At 48.7% G+C, this 15,524-nt stretch overlaps 5 protein-coding genes across 5 annotated transcripts; 2 read left to right on the top strand and 3 right to left on the bottom strand.

The window, feature by feature from the left end:
- Positions 1 to 40: 40 nt before the first annotated feature.
- On the bottom strand, positions 41 to 1,330 carry fahA (fumarylacetoacetate hydrolase FahA; the record flags this gene model as incomplete). The annotated part of the gene is made up of 1 exon (XM_057123768.1): positions 41 to 1,330. The coding sequence occupies one exon, from the start codon at positions 1,328 to 1,330 to the stop codon at positions 41 to 43; it is 1,290 nt and encodes a 429-aa protein (XP_056989501.1).
- Positions 1,331 to 1,590: 260 nt separating this feature from the next.
- On the top strand, positions 1,591 to 3,047 carry hmgA (putative homogentisate 1,2-dioxygenase (HmgA); the record flags this gene model as incomplete). Its single annotated transcript, XM_057123769.1, has 3 exons — positions 1,591 to 1,658; positions 1,714 to 2,871; positions 2,924 to 3,047. 3 exons carry the CDS (start codon positions 1,591 to 1,593, stop codon positions 3,045 to 3,047), a joined length of 1,350 nt encoding a protein of 449 aa, XP_056989502.1.
- Positions 3,048 to 3,212: 165 nt separating this feature from the next.
- On the bottom strand, positions 3,213 to 4,013 carry hmgX (the record flags this gene model as incomplete). The annotated part of the gene is made up of 1 exon (XM_057123770.1): positions 3,213 to 4,013. The coding sequence occupies one exon, from the start codon at positions 4,011 to 4,013 to the stop codon at positions 3,213 to 3,215; it is 801 nt and encodes a 266-aa protein (XP_056989503.1).
- Positions 4,014 to 4,340: 327 nt separating this feature from the next.
- Positions 4,341 to 5,738, top strand: N7511_001346 (4-hydroxyphenylpyruvate dioxygenase family protein; the record flags this gene model as incomplete). Its single annotated transcript, XM_057123771.1, has 4 exons — positions 4,341 to 4,999; positions 5,054 to 5,113; positions 5,174 to 5,531; positions 5,604 to 5,738. The coding sequence occupies 4 exons, from the start codon at positions 4,341 to 4,343 to the stop codon at positions 5,736 to 5,738; spliced, it is 1,212 nt and encodes a 403-aa protein (XP_056989504.1).
- A 408-nt stretch (positions 5,739 to 6,146) lies between these two features.
- N7511_001347 (uncharacterized protein) lies at positions 6,147 to 9,531 on the bottom strand (the record flags this gene model as incomplete). The annotated part of the gene is made up of 9 exons (XM_057123772.1): positions 6,147 to 6,211; positions 6,268 to 6,458; positions 6,523 to 6,647; positions 6,699 to 6,733; positions 6,792 to 6,952; positions 7,009 to 7,096; positions 7,155 to 8,780; positions 9,066 to 9,179; positions 9,486 to 9,531. 9 exons carry the CDS (start codon positions 9,529 to 9,531, stop codon positions 6,147 to 6,149), a joined length of 2,451 nt encoding a protein of 816 aa, XP_056989505.1.
- Positions 9,532 to 15,524: the final 5,993 nt, after the last annotated feature.

The raw sequence follows: 15,524 nt of genomic DNA on the forward strand, positions 1-15,524 counted from the left end.
TCAAAGAAACATCATAAGGTTCATTTTGAGTTTTGTTCATTTACTGCAGGGAGATTGCAGGCAGGATAGTGCCAACACAGTCACCAAAGCCGACATAGTTACCTTCTGTGCCGGCCATACCGCGCAGAGTAACAGTGTCGCCATCCTCGAGGAACATACGCTCAGAGCCATCAGCCAGGATGATGGGCTTCTTCCCATTTGTCTGCTCCAAGAAACTGCCCTCGGTCTTAGAGTCGGTACCAGAGATAGTACCCGATCCAAGCAAGTCACCAGTGCGCAGGTTGCAACCTGTAATGGTGTGGTGGGCAACCATCTGAGGGAAAGAGTACAGCAAATTGCGAGCGTTGCTCTTAGAAATGAGTGTAGGCTTGCCACCCGGGTTGGTGACCTCCACATCGAGAGGAATTTCGTAGGCATTCTCGGCGCGCTTCTCGCGCAGGTAGGGGAGGAGAGACTCCCGGTTGCCAGGCTCCAAACCGGAAGCGCGGAAAGGCTCGAGGGCATCAATCAGGACTACCCATGGGGTGATGGTTGTACCGAAGTTCTTTGCGTTGAAGGGGCCGAGGGGAATATACTCCCAGGCCTGGATATCACGTGCAGACCAATCGTTCATGAGAACGACACCGAAGATGTGATTCTCGGCCTCATCAATGGGAATGGGCCGTCCAAGATCATTGGGCTTGCTGATGAAGCAGGCAAGCTCAAGCTCGATATCGAGACGCTTGCAAGGAGAGAAGATAGGCACCTTAGGGTCGGCAGTAGGGTTGGCCAGGATTTGACCCTGGGGACGGTGAAGGGGAGTGCCAGAAGCCACCACTGAGGAGGCACGGCCGTGATATGCGACAGGCAGATGCTTGTAGTTGGGCTGGAGTGCATTGTCCGGGCCACGGAAGAGGACTCCGATGTTGTAGGCGTGATTCAGACCGGCGTAGAAATCGGTGTAGTCACCAATTTGCATAGGAACGTGGTTGGTAACCTCAGATAGAGGGAGTAGGGCTGATTTTTGGAGAGAAGCGTTATCCTTGAGGATCTGCGGGAATTGTGTGTCGGCGCGGAAGACATTCTGTAGATACTCGCGGACCTGCTTGTGCACAGGGCGACCGAGAGCAGCGAAGTCATTGAGTGTTGGCTGGTTAAAAACAGCCAGGTGCTGCTGAATTGCAGGAAGCTGAGAGAAACCTCCCGAAGAGGCGAATGTGCTCAAGTTTAGCGCATGGTCACCGATGGCAATTGCGGCAGCTTTTGAAGCAGACTGTGCTGAGATGATGCCGAACGGAATGTTGGCCAGCGAAAAGGGCGAGTTCTTGGGGATCTGGAACCACGAAGTCATGATGAGGTATCTGATGAAGAATGAAGAGAAAGGAGAAAAAGAAAAAAGCAAGCTTCATCTTAACTATGCGGATGTTTGGCCCCTCGACGCTCAGTTCCGAGCGAGCGGAATACATCCGCACCCCCGCAGCCAAGCGCGGAAGCAACAGGATAATCGCGGCCGAAGATTCCCGCTCTGACGTTGCGCTGAAGAGCTCCTCGGTTGTTTTTCTTATACAAAGACAGGACTGGAACTGCACATAGTCATAGTCACCTACCATCATGCCTGTCACCAACTTCGCCCACCCCGATCCTTACAAGTACCAGACAGGCTTCGGCTCATACCACGAGTACGTGTATATACCTCAAGTATAGCAATGGCCGCGGGCTTACCCAAATATCTAGGACCGAAGCTGTCGAGGGAGCTCTTCCAATCGGCCAGAATTCTCCACAGAAAGCCCCTCATGGACTCTATGCAGAGAAGTTGTCAGGAACTGCATTTACAGCACCTCGGCATGAAAACAAGCAGACATGGGTATATCGCATCCTCCCTGCAGCGGCACATGAGAACTTCTTCGCCGAGGATGCCGACTCCTATCACACTCGGATGACCACTGAGACCCATAAACTTCATCATATTCCCAACCAACTACGGTGGAATCCATTCGACCTCGACGAGAAGGTCGATTGGGTACATGGACTGCACTTGGTCGCTGGATCTGGCGATCCAACGATGAAGCAAGGACTAGGAATTCTACTATATGCTGCCGGCAAGGATATGGGCAAGGAAGCCTTTTATTCCGCAGACGGAGACTTCTTAATCGTGCCCCAGCACGGAGTTCTTGATATCCAGACCGAGCTTGGCCGTATTATCCTCCGTCCGAATGAGATCTGTGTCATTCCCCGTGGTGTCAGATACCGCGTCACTCTTCCTGACGGCCCTGTCCGCGGCTACATTTGTGAACTATACCAAGGCCACTACGAGCTTCCCGAGCTGGGCCCCATCGGCTCCAATTGCCTGGCCAATGCGCGCGATTTCCAAGCACCCGTTGCCGACTTCGACGACGAAGAGGAGAGTGAGTACAAGCTCTACAGCAAGTTCAACAACACTCTCTTTTCCGCTCGCCAGAACCACACCCCCTTCGATGTTGTAGCGTGGCACGGCAATTACTACCCCTACAAGTACGATCTTGGCCGTTTCAATACCATCGGCTCCATCTCATTTGATCACCCTGATCCATCTATTTTCACTGTATTGACAGGTCCTTCGGATCATGTTGGTACAGCGATTGCCGACTTTGTAATTTTCCCGCCTCGCTGGCTGGTAGCAGAGAATACCTTCCGTCCGCCATGGTATCACCGCAACACCATGTCCGAGTTCATGGGATTGATTGCCGGTAACTACGATGCAAAAGTTGGTGGTGGCTTCCAGCCTGCTGGTGCTAGTTTGCATAATGTGATGAGTGCACATGGTCCTGACTACGGTGCCTTCGAGGGTGCTAGTAATGCGGAATTGAAGCCGCAAAAGGTCGGCGATGGGAGCATGGCTTTCATGTTTGAGAGGTAAGCTGCATAACAAGTGTCTTGTAGTACTGATCACTGACATTTGATTTAGTTCTTTGATGGTTGGTGTCTCGGAATGGGGCCTGAAGACTTGCCAGAAGGTGCAGGAGGAATACAATGAGCACAGTTGGAAGCCGTTGAAGAGGCACTTTGTCAACCCTAACAAAAAGGCCTAAAGTGGAGCTTTATCACAGCCACAGGCGATATGGGAATCCTTTGCAGATAGCTACCGAGTGACAAAAGGATAGTCCAAATGAAGTTAATCTCCAAAATATATTGTGCGGTTTACTATTCCAAACGTCGAAGAGAGAACGGGTATATTAGACTAATATTTCACACATTCAGCCCTCTACCTCCTTCCTCATGGCCTCCTTAACAATAGCCCCACACATCTTCGCATAAGGATTTGTCTGCACAGAAAGTTGCTGGGCAACTTTATTTCCATAGCGCCCCCCAAAGAAGAAATCCCGACTTGCCATTTCCTCCAATTGATCGGCGCTAAGTCCTCTCAATCGCTCCGGACCCAAAATATCCGATCCATCGTCCTCAAGCTGTGCCTTCTTGCCCCGTGCTGCTTTGAGAAGTAAATAACCACGATGCGTGTGTGCATCAGCCAAAAGACGTCCTTGGACAGAGGAGACAGGATCAGCAGGTGAAACCGGCGTAGCCAGAGTAATCGCCTGTCCTAGATCAGAGAAAATACGAGATGATAGCTCTGAAGTTTGGGGTGAGAAGAGAACTGCATCGTCTAGCTCGGAGATCGAAGCTTGAACATTATTGTTTTTGCTTTCATGGGTATTGTGAATGATATCAATCAAAAGACGGAGTGTTTGTGCTCGGTTTGTGTACGCAGATGGATAGGTTGGATATTGATTGATGAGTGTATCGAAGTCATTAAGGGCGGACTTGACTGTTTCTTCGCTTGATTGTTCATCGGCTTGCAGTGTGCGGATGATTTCTGTTTCACGCTGGCCGAGGGATGATATATCTTCTTGGGAGATTTTTAAAGAAGATGGCCATGAGGGTAGGGATGGATCAACCGTGATCCCCGATGATGGAGAGGATTCGGCGTCGAAAAGTGCTTGAAGTACGGCCGAATCATTGGATGTTAAGGATGGGCGGGCAGATGCAATGCTCGTCATATTGAAAGCTGGTAGATGTACTACTCGGTAAAATATTTGAGTAGTTTAAAAAAGAAAAGAAGGTCAAGAGAAGCTTTCAAGGTTGAAGTGAAGGGCGGATATTGTTATCAGGCCCGGCTATTTCCGGCTACTCCAGGAACCTGCAATAACCGGCCCTCCAAGCCGCCAGAACTTCAAGGTTGGAGAATATCCGTAGAATGCGGCTAGAGGTGCTCGAATGATGATTTAAAAGCAGGCGTGCGAATCCTCTCATCAAATCAATCCTCCACTTCAACTACTTTCCATCTATACTTTTCTGCACCCAAACCCTACCTACCAAACATCAAAATGGCACCTTCAGCAATTTCAAGCAGTCCTCCCCCTTCAACAAATGCTGCTTCCTCGCTGGCAACATATCGTGGCTACGATCATGTACACTGGTACGTGGGAAACGCCAAGCAAGCAGCAAGCTACTACATAACCCGAATGGGATTCAAGCGGATCGCCTACAAAGGCCTTGAAACTGGCAACCGGACCGTCTGCTCGCACGTAGTTGGCAACGGAAATGTGACCTTCATCCTGACTTCACCACTCCGGTCTCTGGAGCAGGCCGACCGTTTCAACAGTGAAGAACAGGCCGAGCTGCGGGAAATCCACAGTCATTTCGAGAAGCACGGCGATGCAGTCAAGGACGTTGCTTTCGAGGTTGATGATGTCGATGCTGTTTTCAATGCTGCCGTGAAGAACGGCGCCAAGGTCGTTTCCAACCCTAAGATTCTGGAAGACAAGGCTGGCCATGTCAAGGTTGCCACTATCCAGACCTATGGCCAGACTACGCATACGCTCATCGAGCGGAATCAGTATCATGGAACCTTTTTGCCAGGATACCGTGATGACACTGCAGTCGTTGATCCTCTGGCTAAGTTCTTGCCCGGTGTTCACCTCTCGAAGATTGATCACTGTGTGGGCAACCAGGATTGGGATGAGATGGATCAGATCTGCGAGTAGTAAGTTTCATACACCAATTCCAGATCAAATCTTCGCTAATTCTATCTTCTCAGCTACGAAAAAGCCCTCGGCTTCCACCGTTTCTGGAGCGTGGACGACAGCCAAATTTGCACGTAAGTACTCCATTTCCTTCGCCCAATCTTCATCTCTCAAACTAAATCTTATCCTTCCAGTGAGTTCTCCGCCTTGAAGTCTATCGTCATGGCCTCCCCGAACGAGGTCGTAAAAATGCCCATCAACGAACCAGCAAAGGGAAAAAAGCAATCCCAAATCGAAGAATACGTCGACTTCTACAATGGCGCTGGCGTACAGCACATCGCCCTCCAAACAGACGACATCATCCGCGACATTACCAATCTCAAGGAGCGTGGTGTCGAGTTCATTAAGGTTCCTGAGACATATTACACAGATATGCAGGCCCGCCTGAAGCAATCTGGATTAGTCCTCAAAGAGGATTTCGAGACAATCAAGAGTCTTGATATTCTGATTGATTTCGACGAGGGTGGTTATTTGCTTCAGCTGTTTACCAAGGTATGTATCTGGATATCAGTTGACTATGGGATTGGGATTTGGACTTTTTGCTGACATCATCTCTTTTCTCAGCACTTGATGGATCGCCCTACTGTTTTCATGGAGATTATTCAGAGACATAACTTTGAGGGCTTTGGTGCCGGGAACTTTAAGTCGCTGTTTGAGGCTATTGAACGGGAACAGGAGCTTCGTGGTAACCTTATTTAAAAAACAACCTCGAAGTGAAAAGAAAGATTGCAGGAGAGGGCTCATTGGATACCATATTTGTTTTCTTACGGGCTGTTGCTTTGCAGTCGAGCCACTTGCATTTGTACATTTAGCGATTCTTGTTCAGGTATTATTTGAACTCTTTCTTTGAATACAAATTGTATACTTGCCTGGTATAATGTATGGATTAGCGTTAGTGGGAAGTACGTATGTCCTAGATGCATACTGAACCCTTCCTAGCATACTCTCAACGTGGGAAACTTGGTTATCTTAAATGTGTACTTGTGTGAGTTGAATGCATTATATTTGACGTTTATAATAGTGACCCAACACAAGACTTTTCGTTTTCCCTTTGTATCTCCAATGGCTATGCTATGCAATGCAATAGTTATACATTATCCAAGACCTCTACTTTCTCTTCGACGCACTCGAGGTAGGAGCATTCCCACCGATTCTCTTAAACTTCCTCGGATCTATTACAGAATTAGCCAAAAGTAGAAACTCTAAGAATCTGCAAGAAAAAGCATACCTTTCCGACTCATCAGAGCCCGATTTCTTGTTCCCTTTCCGCCTTCCCAGAATCCACTTCCAGCCTTTCCAATGAGAATAGCTTTGCAGATTCCACAATTCTCTGGTCTGTAGACTTGTTCTCGCGAACAGTAGCCACAGATCATGCGGTTTGCGTGTTCATTCGGATGGTCGGTTTCTGCGTCGTGGCATCTAGTGCAGTTGGTTAATATCACTGCTATTGAAGAAGGGGGGCTCAGAGAGGAACGAAACGCACTTATCACATGGGAAAACCTTTGCACAGCAACTGAATCTGAACCAACGTTGACTTTTCGCGTAGTGTTGGCAACGGCCGCGCCTAGGGAGTTCTTGACCTGCAACAATGCCGAGGACTTCCTTGGGCTATTTATTTGGTCAGATATCAATCAACTAATATATCATGTGATAACTTACCTTTCGCTTCAAAGGGAGACCACCGCGGCCAGAGACTAAAGAATTTGGTACTTAGTATAACTGGATGTCGCATATTGGGCAATTCAAACTTACTGGCTGCGCTTCCCACAAGCAAAAACTTCACTTCGGGGATCTTGAAGACCATTTTGCGATGGCAATCACGGCAACTAGCCGTAGCACTTTCTCCGCGAACGGCGGATATACCAGGTGCTGGATGAGGGGTTGAGCATTCGGCACATGTGGGGATGAAGTTACTGGAACCAAGTCAGTCAAATGAGAAATCTTTGTACGTTGCAATCCCATAAGTTACCTCAGAAGCATATCGCCAATGGTACAGCCATCCATATCCAAATAGCCGGCGCGATTAGCATGAGTGTGCATCAACTGCCTCCGGAATGCTATATTTAACAAGTCAGTATAGCCAAGGCAGAAATAGGAGCAAGATCGAAAACCCACCAACGCTCATGTTATTAGCACACTTCCTGCAAGACTCCATTTTTGGAATCGCACCCTTCTCGTCGCTAACCTGGGGCACATTCTTGATATCAACGGCAGTTTTGCATCGATCACACTTAACGGTAATATTGAGAGCAGAAAGCTCCAATAACTCGATGCCATAAAGCTCCAAGAATGGGAAAGACAGTGCAACGCCTCGGCCAGGTGTGCTGGTATCCACCGATGGCGGTACAGGAGCGCCTCCTTCCTCATCCTCTTCATCTTCCGAATGCTCGTCTTCGTCGTAGCTAGATTCCTCTGTTGTATCCTCGGCGCCACTGTGAGGATCTGGAACTGACCACTCTGGTGGCCGAGGAATGACATGGAGATGGGGTCGATCTTCTGAATCTTGGGTTGGAGCTTCGGTGGACTCTTCTACTTCTTGCTCTTCTACTTCTTCTTCTTCTTCTTCGGCCTTTGCAACAATATCTTCACTGATTTCTTTCTCTTCTGGCAGAGGCGTCTCAGCAAACTTGTGCATATTGCTTGCCAAGTAATTGATTTGGGACACCAGATTCAGCTGCGATGTTTGTTCCACCCACTGCAAGAATCCTGCCTCTGTGGCTTTCGCCTCGGGACCATCGACTCCTTGCAGTTTAATCGAGCTGGGTTCAAGTGGGTAGAAATTTGGAACAATCAGCTTCACTGTCTTCAGTGCCTGAAGTGCTCTGGGAAGGCGGTCCTTTTTGGCTGGTTGGACTGGAATGATAAATGTTCTCCCATCTTGCATCTTTTGGAACATGGGTATCCTCCCAAGGCGTGCCTCGAGTTGTTTTACTTCGAGTGCTCGCCTTTTCTCGGCGGTGGCTTTCGCCTCAACTGAGTGTTTGGGAGCTGGTCGCTGGGCTTGTGGAGCCACAGTTGGCCTTGTTGCTCGAGTAGTCGATGGCTTTGCGTGAGTCTGAGATGAGCTCGGGCTTGGAGCTTTTTCTGCAACTTTTGATGGCTCCTTAGGAGCAGTGGCATCACCGACATTCGAGAAGAACTTCAGGGTTGGTCCACGCTCCAAGGTAGTGAGTAGCTTCTCAAGCTGCTTGTCCAAGCTATTCAGCCACGTCAACAAAGTTCCGCGGTTATTAGTTCGGATCGTAAAATTGACAATATCGTCAAACCCTCGGGCGACGTTGGCTTGATACGCAGCTTGCATTTCAGCATTGGTCACCGTAAGTGTAGGACGCTCATTGGGATATGACTTCGGAACACGAAGAACACATTGAAGTTTCTCCAGCTCGAATGGGAAGTCAGGATCCGAGGGAGCCAATCCAAAGGTCAAGATAGAACCTTGGTCGTCATTGGTCTCCTGTGGTTGGTAACGCCGCCTCAATTGATTGATCTGGAATTCTCTGGGGTCCGATTGCTCTAGTTTAGAAACCGGTCTTTTGGGCTGGGCTGGCCCCGAAGTAGCAGTGCTCTTCGGCTGGTTGCCACCCATGGTGAGCTTCTGGGCCCCGGCGACCATTTCCTGTACTGGAGTTTGGGTATCACCATGCAAAGGTTCAGTAGGTGTCTGCTGCTCGGAAGGAGACCGATTAGACTCCAGAGCCGAGGCATCATGGAGGTATGGACATGATGATCCAAGCCGGCATCCTGGATGAACGTTAGCATCTGATCTGACAACACATCGCTTGACATCAGGATGACCAAAACATGAACACAGGCACAGATTATTAGGGCATACGCAAGTCATGCAGTACTAGTCGAGGCCTCGGCATTCCCTTTTGGGAGACATGACAGATACTGTATACAGGCGTTCGCAAAAGGGCCTGTTTGCGGCACGCGAGATACCAAACCCCGTATTCCATGACGCGTGGAGTTTTTTAAAAGACCAAGCAGGCAAACAGCCCCCAAATGAAACTCAGAACGTGTACATACCCTTTTTGGATTTGAAGAAACGACATTTAGCACGTTTCGACTGGCGAGTACTGGTCTCAGATGCTACGCCATGCGACGGGGCCGCTGACAACTCAGCAGTCGAAGCCTCTGTACCTATTCGAAAGATAAATATGAGCGTGTGATCAAATAAGTTGCGGGCCGCTTGGTCCGATCCTCGGTGTTGTATTAGCAAGGAGAAACGCCTCATGGCTAGGTGCACTCATAGGCCATGGGCCAGAAAGATAGGCATGTCAGGCCGTGTGGCGGATGCAACATGTGCATGGACATGCAACAAGGGGGCTGGAAATACGAAAGACATGCTGAGGGGAGGGCCGAGACAACCGCCCAAGTAGATCTCAGAGATTTGATTGGGATCAAAAGCCTCCGGGCTTCACAAAGCCAATAATAGAAAACACTCACCTAGAACCTGGGGTGCTGAGCCCGCGTCAAATGACCCCTTATCCATAATGAGCCTCGTTGAGCTATGAGATGATCGAGAAGGCGAGGTGACGTGCGTGCCAGCGCAGAGATCCGGTGACCTTGAAGAGATCGACAGGACCAAATCTGCACAGTAAGTAAGCCGAGATGTGCGAGTGAACGACTTGAAGGCACTAGGCTGGAATCAAGGTACGGATGTGAGATCCACGTGACTCCCGCGGCAGTATGGCAGAGGGGGAACTATAGATGAAGTTATAACCGAGTGTTGACGGTTTTCATGCCAAGACATTTTGGCGGGGACGATGATCTCATGCGATGATTCGAGTTGACTCACGTTTCTACGAACTCCATCAGTTTGATTCCCATTGACACACCATGACTCACAGTGGCAAGACTGATTCAGATCTACTCGAAGGAACTACAGATCCTCACTTGCATAATTGCTTATGGATGCATGTAGAATCATCTTGTCACTCTCTGCAAAGGTTCAGACTTTCCAACTCTGGAAAAGATATCATGCTTAATTAAGATTTGTCTATGTTTATTCCTCGCATTCGACATCCCAGCTATTGCTGATCAGTCACCCCCAAGTTCATGTCTAAATCCAAATCGAAATCCAAGGATGAAAACAGGAGTCTGTACTGTGGCATCTCATCTGTCCCCGGCCACAACAGGAAAGCAGATATACACCCTCTTTTCCAACCCCAGGAATTGATTGGCAACCACGAACCTGCTCATCACTGTTGCATGCAGAGAACCCAAGCAAGAGGAAACAGGATTCCGGTCTAGTGTGTGTGTGGCAAACACCCCGTCTTATCTCTCGCAGTGAAGGGTTTCAAGAGAAAGTGACCGGGGGATATCCCCACTCCGTACTCTGTATAGAGTGACAAGTAGTGAGAAAGCCCATCTAATCATATGAAGTAATACGACCCGACGCTGTAGTCACGGGATCCGGAGAAGAGGGGGATTTTGCGAGATGGCCAGTTTGGGGTACGCGTTTAGCCGGGATGCAACATCGGTCCACTACGACAATGTCCATGGAATTCTTGACCTCTACTGTAATCTCGACAAGCTATAATAAATCAATAAGCAGATGAAGTCATATATCAGATCTTCATATTATATACCCACATCTGACGCAGCTGGAGCCTCACGTAGCTGTACAGTAGCTGTAGTTCCCATAATTTCCATGGTTTCTCCGTCTTTACCCCGACATTTCTTAAGAGAGTGTAAGGCGATACGGAAACAGCGGAAAGTGGCCCCGTCGGAATACACATGTATGGAGACATGTACGGAGTACACACAAGTCAGCATGAAACGACATCCCACTCTATACAACGCCACAACTAGGCCCCAGGTCTGATTGCAGGAAACGGTTTTCGCGAGGTCACTTGCTCCTGTATTCCATGCATTAACCTGCGCCTGTGGCTTCCGCTAACTGGAGTACCGGTCTTCCAACCCGAATTGTCGGGCAAGGCTTGGTGCCGCTGGGCTATATGTGGTATAGTTGGAGTCTAGAGTGTTTTGAGGCTATCAAGTAAGCGAGCTATATATTGTAACCGATTCTTAATCGGCATCCTTGCGCTTGTTACACTGTGTATACAGCGTGTACAGTGCGTATTCCGGTCTCCGCACTCGGAACATTTAAGCCTCGGCGGAGTTCTGTGTATTGGTAGTATTGTATTGTATTTGTATTTTGAATTACACCGAAAGCGGAAAGGCGCGAATCGAACCTTGAATTCGCCGGCCAACCGGATCGCCCTTCCAGAAGCCTTCCAGAACCTGACCATGGACTCGTAAATTTCGCTTGTTATTTCGGGAATATATCGGCAGTTCTATGATGAAATTTTAGCATGCCCATATTATATGTTAAATATGTATGTCAAAACCGGTCCATTGACCGAATCGACCAAATCGTCGAAATCGTTGACATCTTGCGGGGTTTTCGGAGTACTGAGCTCCCCGGAAGCTGTTCCACGTGATTATATCCATCTCCACCGGAAGGCCTAGAATAAGGACCAGCCAATCATGAGCTTTATATTGGCCATGATAATGTTGTTGTTTTTTTACATTATTACCGTACTTTCCCCATTTGAGCCCTGAAAAACAGGATAGAGATTGGACGTCCAATCCCGAATGCCTCCCCTCGGGATTTCGCCGAGTATAAATATCCTACGGAGTATTGTCGCATGTTGGACATGCAGCCACATAGTGCGTGATAATGTGCAATTCGCAGAAAGGGCAAACGGGAGCGAATTGCATATCTCTGCTAATGTGCAGAGCATATAGTAGATCCCCCTGATTCGAAGAAAAATCCACCAGTTAGGGAGGTGAGCCCAACCCTAAATTATGACTGCAGCAAGCATGAAAACGGGTCGGCTCTAGATCTGTGAAGGCCCAGGGCTAGTATGGGTCGCGGTCGGTCGATCCGTGGTGTAGTGGAGAGCAATCAAGGGTCAGTCGACGAGGATTGTTTCGTGTCAAACTTCGGAGAGGCCGCCTGGGGTCGCCATCAGCTTGAGACATGTGGCTAGATTGCACAACACTCAATGTACTGTGCATGCAGTGAGATGGAATCTTTCATCAAACTCCATATCCCTTACCGTGCCCAGACATGATAATCTCGCATGATTGAAATGCAAGCTCAGCTGCATCGGCTTGCCGACACCTTTCGTCGGGCGCCCATCACGAACCCGAAAACCTTGTTAGGCGTCAATTTTACAGCAGGAAGCGTATAGCGTGTCTCGCAATTCCATGGCAATATATAAGCCTCTAACCCTGTTCAATCGAAAGTGGTCCGTGGGGGTTCATAACACGCGTTCTGTATCGAATCCCAAAGAGGTAATGCGGAGCCCGAGCTGTCACTGCAATACTGTTTTGACAAAAAAACAGCTCTGTACCGGTGAGACGAGACCGCGGGACGAAAGATGTAGGCGAATGAAAGGCCTCTGTTGCTTGACCCACTGATTATATCCACTGCTCTTGAAAGCTGAGATTGAGAAGACTCTTCTGGCCGGCATGAAAGCCCTAAGCTAGGCTTAGAAGGTGGATTCTGGAGGTGGCTTGACTGCGCGCACAGTGTTTCTATATTGAATATTTGGTGTACTAACAGCGGCTCTGCATGATGTGGCTTTCTTATTCCGCCCGGAGGGAAGGTCAAGCGAGACGAATTGGATCATGAGCTGTAGGATCCCGCACATATGAACTCATCTGGAGCTTCTGTGATTAGTCTGAAGCTGTACCTTGTTCTCTCTAGCCACAGTCCAGTGAAGGGTTTTCGTAGCCCCACGACTCGGGCATGGCCGGAGAGAAAAACAGTATTTCTAGAATGGAGATGGTGTCGGGCGTTTTAGGGGGAAAAAATCCTCTCCCCCCACACCCGTTCGGTCGGCGGAGCGGACTACGTCATTGGCTGAAACACTGCATCGGGGAGAAGATCCCTGAGATTCGGGGGCAAATGTTGACCGGTAATATATATTCAGTAGTCTGTAATAATAGGAAGAGATCCATGGAATCAGGATTCGATCCAGGGAATGGGAATGGATATGTAGAAGATTGTCGGTAAGTCAGCGACTCCACCCCCGGAATCATGTGCGCTGGTCATGTGCATCGATGGGGCCACATGACTCTATAGAAGCCCTATGTAGAAATGGTTGGGTTCTAATAGTGCCACCCACGACCCCAGGGCCATTCTCAATAATCTCCGGGCTCAAAGCACACCTTTGCTTATACTGTAGGTCTCCTACCGAGGCAGGGTTTGCTGTGAACTATGACATCATACAGCAAACAATACAAGTTATCCCAACCCGAATCCTGATCTTGATCTACAGGGAGGAACCAGAGATCCAACCCCCAAGTACTTCCTTATTATACTTCTTAAGCAGGTACCTGACCCCATGGGCAATCACACAGGTAATAGCACGGGCAAAATCCCAATGATGAAATCGTACATCAACCCCCCGGCCAGATGTAGTTGTAGATGTAAACAACAACGCAGAATAGTGTCATCATGAGGCGGGCAACAGGAACTGAATTCCTTCAACCTACACCCCCAACCAAACAACCCAAACCCCTTTCCCAACGATCAGCCAAAAGTACAGCAGAGCCTAGAACTCCACACCTCCGCAAGCCAGCCACAAGGCACGAAGACATCCCTCCCCCTCCTCTCCCACCCAAACACATTACCTCTCGGATCCCAGATCGATGAGCTGGCCCTGCAAAACATGCAAAACAAATCAGCCACCACGGCCCATACACAGGACTGAGCGCTTATCTGGTCGAGTCGAATCGAAGCCACCACCACCACTTCCGTTTTTCCGCGGGAGCTTCTGTCTGCAGCTAATGGGGACCAGATGTCATGTTCAAGACATGTGGGAGCGATCAGTGCGAACGATTAGCTACACTGAAGTCCCAAGTCCTAGTACCGCGTCGGTCTAGATCTCTGCCTTACCGACCATATAGGACCGCAGAACGGGGCAGAGGTGTGTGATTTATGCTTTATGACTGATAACTGAAAGCCCCCCGTATACATCGTACATGTGCGCTTCATATCAACTGAGCTCGATTTGAGATGACCAGCGCTATGACAGTTCAGGTCAGTCCAGTAGATGCTATCGAAGTATTACTAGCACTGTACAGTTATTAGTCTTCCCGATCCAGGATTCCGGTTTATGTTTCTAGATCTACGCGAACTATCTCTCTCCCCCATTCCCCTCCTCCCGCGGGTCGTACTTTTGTCGTCTTTTTCAAGCTTGCAGGGATGGGGATCTCGGGCCTTTGGAAATTGGTCCTTTCTTGTATTGGCTGAGCGGCTTTTATTTTATCGCATTTCATTTTCTTTAGTAACCCCCCTTCCACATCCTTCCCCCTTCACCCCTGTGTTCTTGACTGATGGCGTCTTTTTCTTTCTTTTTTTTCCCATGCACCTGACCTTCTCGATTTTTCAAGCCCTGGTGGATCTGCGGTTATTCTTTCTGAAACGTTCGGTGCTTAACTGGTGGCCTTTGGGTACGTTAGACTTGTACCTGTACATGTCTGCCGTAAGTTAAGTTAATATTGTAGATAGCTGAGCTTGGAACTGTGTACTGCATTCGGTGCCCCGTCTAGGCAGGTGGTATTACAACCTGGATAGTTTATCTTCCTGATAAAGAATATAGAACCCATACGTTTCTTTGGTGTACACCTATCTACCGTCCGGTGCATACAAAATGACACCGGGTTGATAGCTTAGATAGCCCTGCGATACAACCCTGGGACAGATAGACACAGAGTGAACAACAGTACTAAAACCCAAAAGTCTAGCAGCTTCATCACATACCTACATTGACAGTACCTTAAAACACACGCCCCTACAAAGAAAGTATGCACAATGATCTACAAATACCAAACAAACTATTCCAAAAACCCGCATAACCCGCAGCAAGGTCGCAACCATGATACTCCTCACACAGCGCGACACACGAGGGCACATCGTACAAAGAGCAAGCTCCTACGTGTCAGCGCCACTAAAAAACAAAAACAAAGATAAAATAAACAAGACCAGAAAGCCTGATATTTCCCACATGATAGCATGATATGTAAACAGGCGCCTTTATCGCAGGGATGCCCGGGATACCCTTTTTTACGAACCCTACATAGACTGCACTGCGCCTGCGTCCACCATGCAAGTACAAGGACAATGCGGGATGGGACATCCATGTACCGTCCCCCCGTGATCTGGTATAGTCGGGACCTCCGGCCTCCGAGCTCTGTGCTCTGCAGGGCATGCTGCTGATAGCTATAGCTATATGCGCTATGCGCTTTACGCCATGCTATGGCTACGAGGGCGAGTCCAGACCGCCAATTCGGGTTATGCATGGCGTCAAGCCTCTTCTGCTGGTATGTCCCAGTTACTTTTGTCTATACTCTACTCTACAATTTACATTGGGATACGATTTGCGATGTGCATGTGAATGTGGAATGAAGCTCAGGCAAGATTCTCTTTGAATATTCGTTCATTTGTTTTTGTTTGTTTTTTTTTTT

The sequence above is a fragment of the Penicillium nucicola genome (genome assembly GCF_028828085.1).
Source record: "Penicillium nucicola strain IBT 29836 chromosome Unknown utg000001l, whole genome shotgun sequence".
Lineage (NCBI taxonomy): Eukaryota > Fungi > Ascomycota > Eurotiomycetes > Eurotiales > Aspergillaceae > Penicillium > Penicillium nucicola.